The sequence below is a fragment of the Molothrus aeneus genome, chromosome 2 (genome assembly GCF_037042795.1).
Source record: "Molothrus aeneus isolate 106 chromosome 2, BPBGC_Maene_1.0, whole genome shotgun sequence".
NCBI lineage: Eukaryota > Metazoa > Chordata > Aves > Passeriformes > Icteridae > Molothrus > Molothrus aeneus.
The window spans coordinates 37400609-37417984 of NC_089647.1; the positions used below are offsets into that span (position 1 = coordinate 37400609).

General features: G+C 45.1%; 1 protein-coding gene across 1 annotated transcript; it reads right to left on the reverse strand.

Moving 5' to 3' along the window:
• Nucleotides 1-1675: 1675 nt before the first annotated feature.
• VSTM5 (V-set and transmembrane domain containing 5) lies at nucleotides 1676-8040 on the reverse strand. The gene is made up of 4 exons (XM_066570548.1): nucleotides 7904-8040; nucleotides 4545-4874; nucleotides 4304-4444; nucleotides 1676-2781 (listed from the first exon to the last, which is right to left on the reverse strand). The coding sequence occupies exons 1-4, from the start codon at nucleotides 7986-7988 to the stop codon at nucleotides 2738-2740; spliced, it is 600 nt and encodes a 199-aa protein (XP_066426645.1). The 5' UTR covers nucleotides 7989-8040; the 3' UTR covers nucleotides 1676-2737.
• Between the last annotated feature and the right edge of the window lie 9336 nt (nucleotides 8041-17376).

Consider the following 17376-nt stretch of genomic DNA (forward strand, 5'->3'; position numbering starts at 1 on the left):
GTCTTGAAACTTGGTGCATCTAGTGCATCTTTGAATATGAAATGATGACATTAGTGAATTATTAAGACCTTTTCAATTGATTGCCAAAGTAATCTGATGAACTTGGACATCTCTTTAATTCAAGTTTAAAATGCCTTAATCCCTTTGGTCATCTAGAATGCTCTAAATATTAAATGTGCTGCTGTTCCGCAGGGAGTTTACAAGTACAGTAAGAACAGCTGTTAGTTTCTGAATTTCTACTGTAACAACCTTCCATGAGACTATAGATGCTCCAGAGTAGCAAGAAACTGATACAGTTTAGCCTCACATTCTGTACCTCAAATATTGACCTTAATAATGCACAGTGACAAAGAGCATTTTCAGGTAAATTTGAGTATTTTTTAAGTAATGTTACCTGTGTAGAGTAAGCGTGTTAAATTGTGGGTAAAATTTTTGGGTGAGGAATTGTCTATAAAGAAAGCTATGTACAGGTTAACTGTACTGGATGTTCTCTCTGAATACTGTTTGAGTCCCTACTATTCATGTGGGATGTTACTGCCTAAAAGTGAGGTTGGCACCAGGTTTAATAACCAAGGATTGAGTGCCTGAAGTTGAAGTGACTTCAGCCAAGCTGAAAGAGGTAGAAAAACTGTGCTGGTTGTAAACTTCTTTTATTGTAGTACATTTTAAACTGAAGAATTTTAAGTGTTCATTTCCTACTTTCCTGCCAGCTTTCAAACATTGTGGTTTAAATGTGTGCATGACCTCTGCAGTCACAGCAGTGCACTGGAATGGTCATTCATGTCTGGATATGTTTCCTGACTTCGTCTGGCAATTGCAGTGTTCAGGTCAGTGTTAGCAGGTAATAGTGGTTTTATGTGTAAGCTGGACTTTTTGTAATTCCTAAGTCTGGCAGAGCACCTGCTCTGTATTCAGCTCAGCCTAATACCTAGCTTCACATTCAAAGTGCTTTAATACTTTTTGCCTTAAAAGCCTAAGATATGTTCAAAGTCTAAGATTTAGGGCTCAAAAAGAACCCCTAACAATGTTTTCCATATTCTATAAGCATACTTTACCAAGTAATTCAAGTTAGGTGATTGAAATAGATGCACTTAGTTTCCCTGTTGTCAAAGCTTGGTTCACTCAAAGACACAAAAATGGACAAGTTTAAAGCAGAGAATTGGAATAAACTGTTACTTGTCTGCTGTATCTGATACTTACCTCATTTCTCACCTTTTTTGACCTGTTCTAGATGTAGGAAGGAGCAAACAGCTGAATCTGGTACCTCAATTTATGAGTGGGAGAGAGGCCCTTTGTATTACAAAGGACCAGCTCAGTATAGGATGGTTTAAAGCTACTGTGCACAGGATGCTTTGGCTTGTTTGGCCCCTACCTGCATCATTATGTACTTGCTGAGAAATTCCCTGAACATTTTTCCAAATGGAGCCCACAGTACCTCTGCATTTGAGCATCCCAGTCCCTGACCAGAGGCAAAACTCTGTCAGCCTGTCATGTAAAAGATTTTTGCAAACAAGTGAGACAAAGTGTGAGAAAGGCAGTAGCAGCAGTTTGACTCAAACAGCAACGTGGCAATCTACAGGCGCAGACTAGTCCATGATGTCTTCCAAGTTCAAAGTTTATTTCACACTGCAAAATTCTCATTACAAAAGCAAAACAGAATAATTTGGAACTCGGTCAGTTTACTGCTTTCTCACTGACAAACACAAATGTTATTTCACCCCACAGATCTACAGGTGGAGAATTGCAATACGTGCAATATGCAGATTCAAGAAAACATTAGTTGGGTCACTTCATGTTTTCTTACAACATAGGGAAAGCAAAGGTGGCTTCTCAACAGGAGCAATTTTAGAACTGTATTTGTTAATACTATATTTCAAAAACATGCTGTTACAACTTTTTTTCTCAGATAGATTGTTCAGCACTGGGCTAAGTTTGCAAAGGACATCTTTTACAACAAAACTGTTTAGTATTTTGCCACCCCAACTGGTGTTGTGTGTCACTGTTTTATCTGACCCCTCTAATCTTCATAGAGTGTTCTCTTTAGTGCCTGCCTGCACTGTTCCTTGTACAACCACCTGCTCTAGTAATGTCATAAAATGTGTGTTAAGATCCATCCTGGGGCAGTGTAAACAACTGCGGGAAACACAAGCGGGAAAACTTTGACCAGCTCAGCGTTCTTTCAAAGTCAGTTTTGTCTCATGAAAAATTGCAGATTGTCTTCAGAGCTTTAGGAAGTTCCTTACACCCAAAAGCAGCAGCATAGCTGCAATAAACAGGATTCAGTGCTTGCAATTAATTTTTTAATGTAATACTGTAATTAGATATTTAATTTATTATGTTGATGGATACTAATGACCACTCTGACTGTAATAGGAGACTTGCTGTATCCAAAATGCAGGTGTCCTTCAAGACGATGATAATTTCCTTTATGGGTTGATCTTAGAGGGTTGGTTGTTTTTAAGAGTGGTAGAGGCTCTAGATTTTATTAGCTAGCCACAAAAATGTGTTCATGCTCAGCATGAAAGCCTACTCTTTTTAACTCTGACCTTGACTAGCAGAACCGAAAACTTAACAGGTTGAAACAGCTCCATCAGACACTGCTGATTTAATTACTTTGCAAGTCAGGATGTTTCTGTGGTAGTCACAAACATTTTACCTTCTAGGTTTGTTCTTGCTTTCTTGGCCAACACTTTCTCCTGAGGTAGAATTGTTATTTTTATTATGATACAGTCCTTGGCTAACACTCAATGGTTTCCAGTTCAATCTCTTCTGTTGTACTTGCTGTAAATGAAAGGATATTATTATTGATTGGCAAATGGATTGGAAGGCCAACATTCCAAAATTAACTCAAGACATTTTTAACTTTTTATTATTAGCTCAAGCTTTCTCATCTAAAATTAGGTTTTAAATACATATTTTCAAAATATTTAACTGTATAAAGAGGTTCTCGCAATCTTTAAAGTGACCATGATTTCTTCCGGTACAAGGCTAAAGATACTAAGAAAATGAAGTCCATAGGGACCGTTCTTATATTTCTCTTCATGACTTCTGAAAGGAGGGCTCTTCTGAGATAGAATTGGGGCTGAAATTAGGTCTCTGCTTTGGACCGTTTCCTGGGAGATCATACAAGTTTCTAGAACTGTGCTTTCTTGAACTCTGCCATATGTTACATGAGTATGTCTATTCAATTCAGCCCTGTGGGAAGACTGGCTTCAGCTGGAGTAAGAGGCTTTATCTAAACAAAATTCTGTATATTCTGGCATGATAGGAAAGTTTTCAGTAGCTACAGAACCTTGTGAGTAGTGTATGCACCATGAAAACAGCAGCAACACATGAGCAACAGAAAGGAAGAGGCAGCTCAAACCAAGTTAATTTCTTCTTCTATTAGGTTTTGCAGAGTTGACACAAAGTCTGGGCCATGAATCTTAGGATGCTTGAGTGTCTCTGTTGGTCCAGTAAAATATTGATAGCTAGGTTGCTTGTTGTAATGTAACACTTCTTATAGAAGAAATACAGACCTTTTACCTAGAGGGCAAGAAACCACGAGGGGATCTGCACTTACAAAGAAGGCAGGTAAACATCTGAAATACTTTGAAGTGGTAAAGGAAACCTCCCATTTCAAAGATGTGCCTGAGACCTTGATCCCAGGCTCATAACATGCACCTTGTCTTTCTGCCTAGGCCAAATATCCCTGGCAGTAGCTTGGAAATTTCTTCTCTAATATGTCCCTTCAGTGTAGCTCTTGTGTTCCCTTGACCTGCTTTTCATGACTGTTGTCTTCAGTGTCAGGTTTTGATATTACTCAGTGTTCGTTGGAGTCTGCAACTGGATCAAAAGTGAACAGATGAAGTGGGGGTTTGAGAGGAGGAGATTCAGTCCTCTGCTGAGGACTGAACTGAAGTAGGGGCACTCCCAAGGGTCATTTGATTATTTTCCCCTAGGATACACCCTGCTGATGTGAACTCAGAGAGTTGCTGATGCTCTTGACTTTGTCTCCTGCCCTTTGATGGGGGGTTATTTGAGCTCTGGCCTTTTCTCCCCAAGTTTTGCAATCAGCAATGTTGGGAAGTATTTTATTATTTCTAACGTGAAACAAAAAAGGTAGATGTCCTGTGGATTGTTCTTCAACTAAACACCTGTTATTCAGTTGCCTCAGCTAGTAAGGAGTTAGAACAGGACAACTGATCTGAGACTTTCAGTCTTGTTTCTCAGTGGCCCTGTTTAGCACCTTTATGGTACAAATTTTAGGCTCAAATTTCAGGCTTGAAGACCCTATACCCTGACTACATTTTTAGAGAAATACCTGTCAGTTTGTGTGTTGTCTTCTTCTGAAATAGATGCAGAGATTTATTACACAGCCACATGAAGCAGATTAGAATGGCAGATACTGCAGCGAGAAATGTGAAGAGAACTGCTACAAAATGCAAATCTTCATAGATAATCTCTGTAGGGAAAATGGAAAAAAAATAATATTATAAAATTGATTACAAGCAGATTGATGCTTAAACACAGGGTAAAGCCAAGAAGTCATGAGTAGTTTGTACCATAAACATTGACTATGATGGTGCCATAGGCATTGGTTCCATGCTCCTCCATTACAGTGACAAAATAGTAGCCGGCATCTCTCATGCCCACATTCCGAAGCTGTATAGAGCCATTTTCAAAAGTAGTCACTCTGTCCTTGTAGACCGTGGATATGTTGACATAATTCCCACTTCTCCACTCAACAATGCTGGTGGTGCCCCAACTTGACACATGCTTCCACTCAATGGTGGCCACGCCTTGGCAAGAGTATTCAACTGAGAGGAGAATGTTTTGTGCCACTGTTGCATTGATGTTGGGTTGTGGGACAACTAAGGATACTCCTCTGGGAGCTGAAAGACAAAGGAGAGTGGTGAGTCTGGAGGTGATGCTGCACCAACTGTCCAGGGCAGGTTGGGACCTCTGGATCATGGTGATTCATCCTACCTATCTCAGTGATCTGTTTTAAGAGGGGATAGATTATGCTTTTCAATAGCTTCTTCTTTTGCTTTCCATAAAAGTAACATACATACTTGAAGACTAAATACACATTTATAATTTGTGATAGCAAAAATGCTTCAACCATAGTGGACACGTATTTGCATATGTTTCAATGTTTTAACATCCACATAGAAAGGGACTTTGGATAAGCATAACATTTTCTGAAAACTGAGCAATGTTCTTTTGTTCATCGGTAACTGGCTTCATCTAAAAATCCTGCATTTACATGGAAAGTTTAGTTGCCATGTCTGAGGTAATCTATCATATTCATTAACTACCATCCCCCAAAAGCAAGAACTGTAGTAGGCATAAGTATGTGAAGTCTTGGCAAGGACTTTGTCATGTTTTCAGGATGTGTAATGAACATTAGAAATATCAGCTTCTTAAAGGCCACCAGTTAATAAGCCAGTGCAGATAAATCACATGTATCCAAAGGTACGCAGTCCCTGAGAAGCCAGGGACTTCATGTTCCTGATGATATCCGGGCAAAAATGCATATAAAAGAATATTTAATTTTCATCTACTTCCTCCTGATGTGATTACAGAGCTGTTTGTGACACTGTAAAACTGAACTGACTGCTTAGTTTAATGTGTAACTGCAATAATTTCTGCTTGCATTTGGTGTCTCTGTATGAAGATTTGGATGCACACCAACACTGGAGTTTTAACTGGCATACATTTTTCTTTTGATTAATGGCTTGTCTGAGACCCTTGGCTAAAGACTGAAATCCTGTTATCTACCCACAAAAATCAAAGCAGACAAAAGGCAGATAAAGCACACAGTAAGGCTGAATGCCTTTTCCTGGTTTGGCTTGGAGCAACTCACCTGCTCTACACCCTTACTGTGGGAACAGCCTGACTGCAAGAGCAAAACAAAAAAGAAATGCTGACCTGTAAATGTCTGTAACGTCTGTAACCCCATGGGGGAGTGAGAATCAGACCCTCAGCTACACTGCATGAGTGCAAAGCAGGACACCTGGGGATGATCCTGGAGTTTCTGCAGAGTCTTCAGAGATAAGAATGATTAAGAAAGGCAAAGAAAAAAAATCTCCAAGGGAAAAAAAATTGTAAAAAATCTTAAAATAAGAGCCCTCCACAGCCACCACAAATGGAAGAGATGGGTGAATTACAACCTGACTTCACCGTATTTGGGATCTGTAGCAGAATTCACTAACTCTGTTGGTCAGGATAAGGTAGGGGAGCTCAAGAAGCCAGTTCAGTTCTCAGGCTCTCATCTACGGTACCAAATAGGACCTAGGCTTTTTCCAAGATAACATGCCTGGGCTCCCCCTTTCATGAGCATTGTCCATACTCATGCTTCTCAGTCCCCCTGCAGGAACATCATGCTTTCTGGGCAGCTCAGTGCATCCTCAGCTGAGCTGTGGTCTGCTGTTCAGCCTGTGTGCAGGAGAGACTAACCAGAGCTGTGAAAACGAGGTTTGTGCCAGCTACAGAAACAGAACAGCCGGGAACCTCTGGTAATCGCTGCAAATTGTTCCAATTGTTTTCTGGTCCGTGTGTTTATTTAAAGGCCTTTCCCACTGTTTCTGACCACACAGGAGCTGAGTGTCTCCCCTCAGTGACCCTTTCATGTTTTTATAAAGGCTTTGTTTTGAATATGCAATTGCAAAATAAATGTAAAAAGAGAGATAATTAAAATCTTTCCATTAAATTATTTGCAAACATGTGCTGTCCCTATCTGGTATGCAAAGCTAAAAAAGGCAGTGCAGTATCTATCTAACCATTCAAAAACATTTTTAGTAGGCAGTGTGCCTAGATCACCTGAACCAGTCTATCCACCAGGCTGGAGAGCAAACACCACGCCCACATGCAGCGCCCTACGGAAGGTGACGGCTGTGCTTCTCCCAAAACCAGCCCATTCACACCCAGTAAAACACGCACCCAGGAGAAGCGCGTACAGGGGCTGCTCAGAGCTCACTGAGTTTGCCGTCCTGGCACGCTGCTCTACTCCAAAGTATTTGCCTGGCCAAGAGTCAAGGTGGGAAGTGCGGCTCTGCCTACCAGAACTGGCCGCGGCACCGCAGCTGGGCCTGCAGTGTGTTGGGCAGTGAGTGAGAATCAAAAAGGCTGACGGGGCCAGCAGGAGCTCTGAACTGGGGGACAGCTCTGACACGGGCTTCTGAAACCCTGCGGGCTGCTTCTCCACCCTTTGGTGTCCTGCTTGCGCGTCACTTCTCTCCGTGGAGTGCCGTGACCGAACCACACTTGCTGGCGGCTCTGACACCCCGCTCCCCGGGCCAGGGTGGGGCTGGCAGCAGCCTCCCTCAGGCCCCTCTGGGACCGGACCGGACGGCTCCCTGAGGTTGCCCCATCCCCACTCACCCCCCGTGGGGTGCTGGATCAGAACCCACCTTCCCTCCTCACCGCCGTGTTTCCCAGTTAGACACCCCTCGGGCTGACTAACCGGGTTGTTTCCCCCTCCTCGCCTTGTTCCCTCGGCCGCTGGAAAAGCAGCGGGGGCACGGCGGCTGCTGGGGCCGCCTCTGCCGGAGCGGGCGTGAGGCCGGGGCGTGGGGCGCTCCCCCCCGGCCGCGCTGCTCCCGCTTGGCTCCCCCGCTCCCTCCGAGCGGCAGGAGCGGGGACGAGCCTCCCCTGACCGTGTCAGGGAGAGCAGCGATGCCTGCCTCAGTCTCGGTACGTCCCGTCCCTGTCCCCTCCCCAGCCGCTCCCGGTTGCGGACGAGCCGGGCAGAGCGCTGGCCGCGGGCGGGGGTCGGCGGGCGCTCTGCACCGCCCGCGGATGCCGGGCGCTGGGGCTGAGCCGGGGCTGAGCCGGGGCTGAGCCGGGGCATCGCGGCGAGGAGCAGCAGGGAAGCGCCGGGGAGGGAGCGGGGGAGGCAGAGACGGAGCCGGACACTTACTCTGCAGAGCCCACCCGGCGGCCAGGCAGAGGGTGACGGTCCCCACGACGGCGCTCCGGCCTCGAGGGCCCTGCAGCGGTCTCATCAGCGGGAAGCCGATGCCCCAGGGGTTGCATTTAAGTGGCTGGGCCGGCCAGCGCGGCCCGACCCCGGGGCCTGCCTGCCCCAGAGGCCTCTCCCTCGCTTCTCTCCCTCCTCTTCCTCCCGCTCCCGCCGCGGCGCCGGGGCTGCTCCCAGCTCCCCCCCGCAGCGGCCCCCGGGCGCTCCCCCGCTCACACCCCGCGATCTCCCGTCCGGGCTGGAGATGCAATTGGCTGAGTGAGGAAGGGAAGGCGCTGCCCGGCCGCCGACCATCGCCCAGCAGGGAAATGAGCGCGATGGGCGCAACCCTGCCCGGCCCTGCCGTGCCCGGCCGAAGCCTGGAGCTGGGAGCCGAGCCCGGGATCGGGACATCTGGCCAAGGAGGCTGGTTTTAAATGTGATTTGGCATCTGCAAGGGAAATTTCACTTCAGGGTGCTAAAACTGACTTTTTTCCTCCAAGAAGTCTGATGATGATGCAGGTGAGACAGGGATGGGGGGAAGGCTGGAGAGCAGCATCTCTGTGTCCCCAGAGATCATCTCAGGTGACCACGCTGGAAAATGAACCTGTTCCCATCCCACTGTACCCGGCACATGCACTAGGTGCTCCTCTCTCTCTTCTATTATCGTCCAGAGGAGGTCCCCAGCAATCCTCGTGCTTCTTTCAGAAGCACTGGACAGTGTGAGATAGTGGGAAACATGATTAGAAAACATGAAAGCATCCCAATCCTGAAAATTCATCTTTTCTCAAAAGCGTTCCTGTGTATATATATACACCCCCAGGAGATCTGCCCCTCTGACCAGGGAAAGAGTTACACACTGGATTAGCCTTTTTGCAGATTTTCCATTCTCTTCCTGGCATTTCCCTCTCCTCAAGTTTTCTTTAGTAGAGTTGTGGAATAAAGAGAGACATTTCAGCGTGCTGGTCAGCCCAGGCTCCTCAGGCTGAGTGGAGGAGAGGACAATCACCCAGGCAGGGAGGGACAGCTGCGATCTGCCCGAGCCACCTGCGCTGAGCAGCCACTTTCTCCCTGCACTGTATGGTTTGCATGCAGGTTTTACATGCAGGTTTCCTTATGAACAAGCGAGTCCCATAGGGGTCTGGATGGCTGAAGCACAGCTCTGGATGGAGGGCTGTGTGGAGTGAGGCAGGAGTGAGGCTTGTGCAGGGCTCAGCTGCAGGGGACTCACTCCTGCTGGGGCTTTTCAACCAAGTGTGACACTATCATGTGCTGCCATGCTCTATATGGCATTACAGCTTCTTTCATGCACATCTCAGGAGGGACTTCCAGGAATTAAGTCAGGCCTTGACAAGAGAGAGTGCAATCTTCAGGGACTCCAGGGCCCAGATTTTGTTCAGGTGCAAAAAAATCTCCAGCCTCACCAACTTCTGGTGCATCTCCTGAAGCTTCAGCGATGATACTCAGATGAAGGGGCAGGGAAGGAGAGGTCCGTGAGGACGTACTGCCCAAGTGTTAGATCCCATGTAGGTTTTGCAGCCTGCCATGGTGCTGGGGTTGCCTGGAAGTGTGTTTGCACTGGATCTGCAGAGGCTGGCCATGAAATGCTTCCCTTCCACCTCATCTGTCTGAGCTGCTCCTGTGCTTTGCCAAATCCTCTCTGCTGCGTTAGGCCAATGTTGTGCCTGGGTGTCCCTGGTGAAAATGTAATTGCACGAAAAAGTGTGCAGTGCTTTCCCTGGGGGAGATTGTGTCAGATGAAGTTTCTTCCTGATCCCATCACTTTATGACAGTTTTATTCCTCAGAGCATTAAAGAAAGTCTCATGGTGATGTGCTTTGTGTAATTTTCCTTTTTATTTCTTTTCAGCCTTTATTTATTTTTGAACTTGTGGCCCAGTGAACTATTTTGGCAGCACAACTTATGAGCTATATACTCATACAAAATTAATTGAACCCTGCATATTTTAAATGTATCAAACTGGTTGGATTGAGTAAATGCACTTCATTGGAAAGATAGATGATAGTAACGAAATTGAAATACAGGCTTGGAGGTCCTCTCAAATTTTCAGTTTTGGCTACCATAGGTCAAATGTTCAGTCTTGCGATGAAAGGAAGTCCCGTGTTTGTGTTCAGCATCAATAATTAACAACAAAGAACTTTTAAATTCCTTCTTTTTAAAGGGAAAATTATAAAATATCTAGACGTTAGAGGTTTTTTTTAGTATAAACTGCACCTCAAGAAATACATATCACAAAGTGCTCAGCATTAAGAAAGCATTATAAACCATATTTATTTGAAAGCTGGCTGGTTTCACTCTCCCTGAGAGCTCCTTGGAAGCAATGCTTCCTCTCTCTGTGCTGCAAACATCCCCCCTGCAAGGGAGGAGGTTTCTCTTAAGCAGAAATGCATTGGAGTGTGAAGCGGCAGTGCTGGGTGACAGCTGGGCAGGGTGGGGGCCCACTGGCAAGGCAGGGGAGCAGCAGGGACAGGGGAAATTTTGGGGCAGTCTTCTTGCCTGCAGCTTGTGGAGAAGTGTGGCCATATGAACTGCACTGTGGGGGCTGCTGCTGGAGGCCATAGGGTACAGCCCATCAAGAAGTCACTATAGAGAGAATCACTTGGCTTCAAGGAATCATAGAATCAGTTTGGCTGGAAGAGATCACCAAGCCAATCATTAATCCAGCACTGCCAAGTCCACCACTAAGCCATGCCCATAAGAACCATATGTACATGTCTTTTAAATACCTCCAGGGTGGTGACTCCACCACTTCCCTGGGCAGCCTGTTAAGTGGTTGACAACCCTTCCAGAGAAGCAATTTTTAGTAATATCTTCTAGCATAACCCAAAGTCATTTCCTCTTATACTGATGATGACTGGATTATTGATTAGCAACCAATCAAACTGAATTTAACCTTGATGCTTGACCCATCTGAGTCCCACCAGCACCCATCTACCTCCCAGCACCCCAAAGGCAATGGGGGATGAACTTCAGCAGATATCACCTGCTGTTGGGCTGGAGTTTGGAGAGGATGCTGTGGACATCCTGGGCTTTGGTGCTTGGGCATTGGTGCAAGGCTTCAGAGGGGAACAGTTTCTGCCAGGTGTGAGTGAAGGGATGCACCCTGCCTGGCTCTGCTGCAGGATTTGATAGTTAACTCAGAGTAACTTTACAGAAAAGCCAGATTGGAGTGTTATTCTTAATTTTACTTACCTTAGCATATTCATGATGTATTTTCCTAGCAAAGCTTTTTATTAAAATTCTGTCCAATCACATTCAGATGAGGCTAATGATATGCTATAGAATATTAATCCCAATATTTCCAGGTGGGATGTGCCTGGCCTCGTCTGACCCTTGCTGCTGGGCCAAAGGCTGCAGCTGTGGTGTTTCACCTCAGAGATACCTTTGGCCAGCTGGATGCTGCAGCTGGGCACTCGGAACAAATCCAGGCAAAGTAGGAACTCAGTTTACCTCTGGTGGAAAAGGTTCAGGTGATGGTGAAGAGAAAGGAGAGGATTCTCTTGTATAGTTTTAATCCAGAGTTTTATTTCAGCATGGTAGACCTCTGAATGTTGTAACAGCTTACAATAGAACTCCCAGCCGCGTGGTCTCGTGTCCTTTTTAGCCCCGGGGACAGGGGGAGGGGAAGGGACAGGTGAGGCACCAACCAGGTGTGAGGAGGGGAAGGCTCAAGGGATACAGACGCTTGGACAGGCCAATGAGCCCGGACCTGAGGGGCATCTTTTGAACTTCTGCCAACCACACCACGCCCTTGCTGGAATGTTAAGATTGATGGACAGCTCTTAGCAGGAGGGCAAAGGGGAAAGGAAAGGTTGGCACACCTGAGAGGTTGGGATAGGTGAAACAGGAAATCCCACTGCAACAATATGCCACTCCAAGCTGTAGGTTTTTCATCCATTAGTACTGCTCTTCTAGTTTTATTTTTCTGTGCTTGTCAATCAGCAGTTCTAGGAAACAAAAATGTATCAAACAATATAATACACACTGTAAAAAATTAGCTTGTCTTTGTTTAATTACAGAGTGGCCTTAAACTACCAGGCTCTGGGAATTACTTAGAAGATCTGTAAAATATTTAGTTTGCCACTCCTACCCTGATGTAGGCATCTGCAGATTTTACTGCTACATGCTCAGTATTTTAGGTCTTCCCTTTGCTTATTTCCATTATTTTAAATGGTTTTTTCCTTTCTTCTCATTGCCAGATGGGAAACAACAGTCTCTCAAGTTTGTCTGGAGGGCCTGATTTCTCATTCTGCTGCCATTAGTAATGGAACAAAACCACATTAACGATTGTAACAACAGCCAGATAGGAGCCAGAAAGCTCCTTTTGCTCTCTAATATGCTGCATGAGTACACTGAAGTGCTTTATACAGAGGGTTTGCTTTTTTTTCTCACCCTTTTGCATTGATGTCTTTTTTGGACTTGATAAAATGCTTGACCTTGTCTTTTGCTGAAGAAAAGATAAAAACCACCAGAGTTAAATATTTGAAGAGATTACAGATCTGAGATAGCCCTTTAGAGGTAATTTCATCCTGCAAGAAACCATAGGAGAAAACTCAGCAAAGAAATATTGACAGCAACTGCAGGGCATTGCATCTGCCTGGTCTGCAGAGGCTCCTCACCCTTGTTTTGGTTGATGTTGTAGTGAGCTGGCAAACAGCTGGCAGAGAGCAGGAGAGAGCTGCCGGCTTCCAGACCAGCAAAGAAACATGCACCTGGCACAGAAGTAGTCAAAAAATAGGTAACATTCTGCTGGCCCCTCCTCTTTCCCATGAGGTTAGTCATCCGTGCTTAGCTTATTCTGGTCTTCTGGAAGTGAGAAGAACATTTGTTGTGAGGTCTTGGTGTGTAAAAACATTCCTTCTGTTTGCATAAGATGAAAAAGGATTTTTCAGCATCTGAAGTAAAACCTTGTCAAATCTGCCTTTGCATGTCACTGGTTTCTTTTTGCTTTTTATTTTTTCTGCAGAGGCACAGTACAAAAAGCCCTTTTCTTACCCCAGATCAATCAACAGCTGTAAGAAGAAAGACAATGGGCAGTTCTGGTCTGACAGCATTCATTCACTTTTAAAGCACTTTTTAGACTGCCTAAATCTTGTGGGTTTGGCCTGTGGGTTTGCAGGTTAGGGAAAGAGAGGAAAAAAATCAAATGATGATGCAGAAATGTTTATCTGAGAATGCACAGATGCTTAGTAGAAGGGAGCCATTTGGAAATAGCTTTTATCAAATTGGAGGTGCTCAAAGCACACCTTTGAGCGGGGATGGCTGACATTTGCCCATGGGGTGCTGCTGTGGCAGTAAATATCTTCCAAGACAATACATCCTTCCTCTGTACTCACAGAGAGTGGAATATCCCCATGTTCTTTCCTTGGGAAACCAAAGTACAAGATTGCTTTTTTTCTAGGAAGTTTATATCAAAACAGAGAAAATAAATCCTCACTATCTTGAGTCTCTGAGGTGGTCTTTATCCTGCCTCTCTGAGCAACCTGTTCAAGTATTTCACCACCCTCATTGTAAAAATTTTCTTCCTTATATCTAATACAAATTGAATCTCCTCCAATTTAAAACCACTACTCCTTTTCCTTTCTCTACAGCTGCTCCTTTTCCTTTCTCTACAGGCCTTCCTCATCCCTATCTTTATACACCTGAGCAATGTCCTTATACTCTTCCCAGGATACCTGTTCCTGCTTCACTGCCTGTGCATTTAGTTTCTATAGCAGGTCCCAACTCAGCCCTGCTGGTCTCTTGCGTTCCTTTCCTGATTTCTTATACCTGGGGATTGAGAGCTTTTATGCTCTATGAAAAATGTCCTTTAAGATCTCTCATCTCTCTTCTGCTCCCTTGACCCTGAGGGCAGGTTTCCACAGGTGTCCTATTGACTAACTCTTTGAAGGATTGGAAAGTTGAAGTTTTTTTTTCTAAAATTCAGGGTCCTGGTTTTATTCTTTGCCTGACCTTTATCCCTCAGGATGTGAACTCCACTAGTACATTATCGCTGCAGCCCAGGCTGCCTCCAGTCTTGATGTCACTGATTAACTCAACTTGTGGTAGTAAAATTAAATATTAATGCAATTCCAATTAAATAAAATAATTATGTTCCACTTTGGACACTTTGGAAAGTCAGTCATTCCTACAACCCTTCACCTCACATCAATGTCCCAGGTTAATGTCTGTTGGTTAGTGTTATACCATACAAAGAATATGCAAGAGGAGCCTTTATCACAAGGAAGATTCATCTGACCATTTTCCAAGTTTCTAGTTCAGCTTTGCAAACCGATGGTATTTTTCACTGTTGCTCATTAGCAATATAAATATTTTCAATTGCAGAATTCAGCAAAGTGAATGGCACATCTGTCCACTGTGTGCAGAATGAAAGCAGTCTCAAAAAGGGAAGGGACAAGTGCAAAAGGGTCTCTTCTGTCTTCCCTTTTTTCCCCTCTTTTTTCCCCTCTTTTTTCCCCCTTTTTTGTCTCCATTGCTGTCCATTACCAGAATAGCACAAGCTTTTTTCATCTCAAATCCTGGGATGCTCCAGGTGCTCAAGCCTGTCTCTCATCTCTGATGTGATCACAGTCCTAGGGTGCAGGATCCTAATCTGATATGTACGGGTTGGGTGACAAGTAAAATTAAACATGAATAATAATTACGAAAAGCAATAATTAAGCATTATTAAGTTGGTCTAGTTGAAATGCATTGTTTAAATATTCACACTTCAGTCTTTACAACACTTTTTATGCAGATCACCTAAGCAGCTCTCCAATTCATTTGGTCTAAATTTGGTGCAAAGTATTTATTCTGACCTGCCCTGTCAACACAGCTATGTCCTCATGGCATCTGAGCTGCCAAAACCAGAACTCATTTTTCTACCACTGATGAGGCTCACTATGGGCTTGCTGAAGCACCAAGCAGGGGCTGCCACAGGGTCTCTCTAGAGAGCCAGACCTGATGATCCTTGCTGCAGGCAATCTCCTTATCTGTGCCGGTTGCCGTGCCTGGACACAGCACCTGCAAGGCTGCTGGAATACAGAGCACTGAGGTGAATTGAATCCAGTCCGTCTGGCCTTGCAGAATAGCTGCTGAAGCATGTCAGGCATGTGGTCTTTCAAATAATGACTGTGATTGAGCAATGGAGGTGTAATTACGGTGTCTCCCATGGAAATAAGTGCGGGTAACTCAGGGCAGTCACAGCTCAGACCCTTGCACAGGCACAGTGGGTGGTTTCCCCCTGGAGCACCACATGTGGACATCACAACACCACTTATAGCCTGGGGCTTTCACCCCACCTCAGCCTATGTGTGTGGAGGACTTAGGAACTGCTCCCAACACAGCAGAGGTGGCAACTTGATTTTTCAGTGCAGGATGGGTAGGTGGCTGCTGGAGGAGTCATGCAGCACCATCACTGAGAGAAGGAGACCTTCTTCCCTCATGTTTGAACAGATCCCTTAGGGTCCAGGATACAGAGAGTCTGCTAATGGTGGACCCAGTTTAGATTTAGAAATCCAAATCACACTGTGTCCTTGACTTCTTATTGTTGGAGTTCAAGAGTGGCAAGCAGGGCTCTGAGCAATGTCATCATTAATACAGAAGTGGCAGTGGTTACCTCAGTGGTACCTGTGGAGATTGCTCATCTCCAGTAGGGCTGAGAGAAGTAAGGAACAAATGTCACTGAGATTTGTCAGTCTGAACTCTGGGCTGGACATCAGATATCCTAGGTCTACACTGAATGGATTCCTCTTAAAACAGAGGGCTAACTTTGACAGAAGCGTCCACTTTCACTGTAGCTTTTTTAGTGATAGCAAATCCACCTCAGCCCTTGCCAACTTACTCTACTTAATGGATGTTACATTTAAAATGCTGAGCCTCATTTTAGTCTTAATTTGTCTAGTTTTAACTTCCAGACACTGGATGTTGTCATAAGCCCTGCCCGTGAGGGAAAAAAAAGAGACAAAGTAGCAGAAGCATGCTCTGGGTAAGATTGATCTCACCTAAATCTCAACATTGCAGTGCATAGCATCACTCAGGCCTTCCTTTGAGGACAACACAGCCAACAGTTTGTTTTAGGTTGTGATACACTTGATCTGTCTGTAGATACCTGCATTAGATTGTCCCTGAGCCCACACTGACCTGCAGCTTGTTTGACCAGCTGAGCACACGATGTAGACTTCTCCTCATTGCCCACCCAGTCACTGGTACGTGCAGGTCCACATGATGCCAAGAATCACCCTCACTAAAGGTTCTGATACCGGATGGTAATTTCCTACTTGTAATTGCATTTCAAACCTGCCAGTTGTTAATCTACCTAATGCATATGGCATTGATTTTGTATGGTTCTTCTTTCTTAATCGAATTTCAGTCGGATCCCATCTCAGATGCTCTAAAGATGAACTGTAAAAATGTCAAAGAAAGACAAGACAATGGAAGCCTCAGGGTATCTCAGTGGATCCTACCAGCCAAGGAAACAATAGAGTACTGCTGGGTGCTGGTGTTTGCTGCTTTATGTAGCAGCTGTCCAGGCTGAGAAAAGTTAATCAAAACTGAAACTGTATAGAGTCATTGTCATGGACACTTCTAAGGGTCAAAGGAGGTAAGTCCACATGTGGAGAGGTAAACTGGAAGAAAAATAAGGGAATATGAACCAGAGGCTGTAATCCATGAATAGAATGGCTTCACAGGAGTTGGGTCATTATCCCCCATGCTGGCAACACCTCAAGGACCTTGAGTCTGCTGGACTGGAACAACTAGGCATTTGGGCATTAAGTATAGGACAGAAGTACTTTTGTATTTATTTTACTTGCACCTAATTGCTTCCAAAACTTTGTCCGACCTTGATGAATGTTTTCTTTTTAAGCTTGCTGGGGGATGTTCGGAGGAGAGAGTCATATAAGGATGGAAAATGGTAAGCATTTGTGAGAGTTACTGTAATTGTGTTTTTGCCATTTTCCTCTCTTCACACAAAGCAAGCACTGTTAGTGGTATGAAATTTAGGGAAGCTTTGCCAGGGCCAAGTATGGCTGAGTATGGCAGATACCCCTGACAGCAAAGACTCATGTTTGAAGTCTCTGTGAGTTTCTGTGGTGACACTGGGTGGTAACATGGTGGCAGTGGTGACACTCTTCAGCAGTGTCCTTCACTGCTCTCTCAGGAAGCTGTGGATCTAGTGCCTGCCATGCCAAATCTGTTAGCACAGAAAGGCTGCAATATCAAACTTTGGGTCTCTGCAGGGTAAAAGCAGGAGAAGTTGAGCACAACAGTGGAAAGGTATCTCCAGATGTAGACATTTGCCTGTCAGAGCTGCTGTGTGGAATGGATTCTGGGCTCCTTCAAAAGCAATGTGGCCTGCAGGGCGAGGGAGTGCATTCTGCCCCTCTGCTCTGCTCTGGTGAGACCCAACCTGCAGTGCTGCATCCAGCTCTGGAG

Coding starts and splice junctions, on each gene's coding strand:
- VSTM5 (XM_066570548.1), bottom strand. CDS start 7,988: ATGAGACCGCTGCAGGGCCCTCGAGGCCGGAGCGCCGTCGTGGGGACC. Junction 4,875..7,903: donor CGCCGGGTGGGCTCTGCAGA/GTAAGTGTCCGG, acceptor TTTGTCTTTCAG/CTCCCAGAGGAGTATCCTTA. Junction 4,445..4,544: donor CATCATAGTCAATGTTTATG/GTACAAACTACT, acceptor TTTTCCCTACAG/AGATTATCTATGAAGATTTG.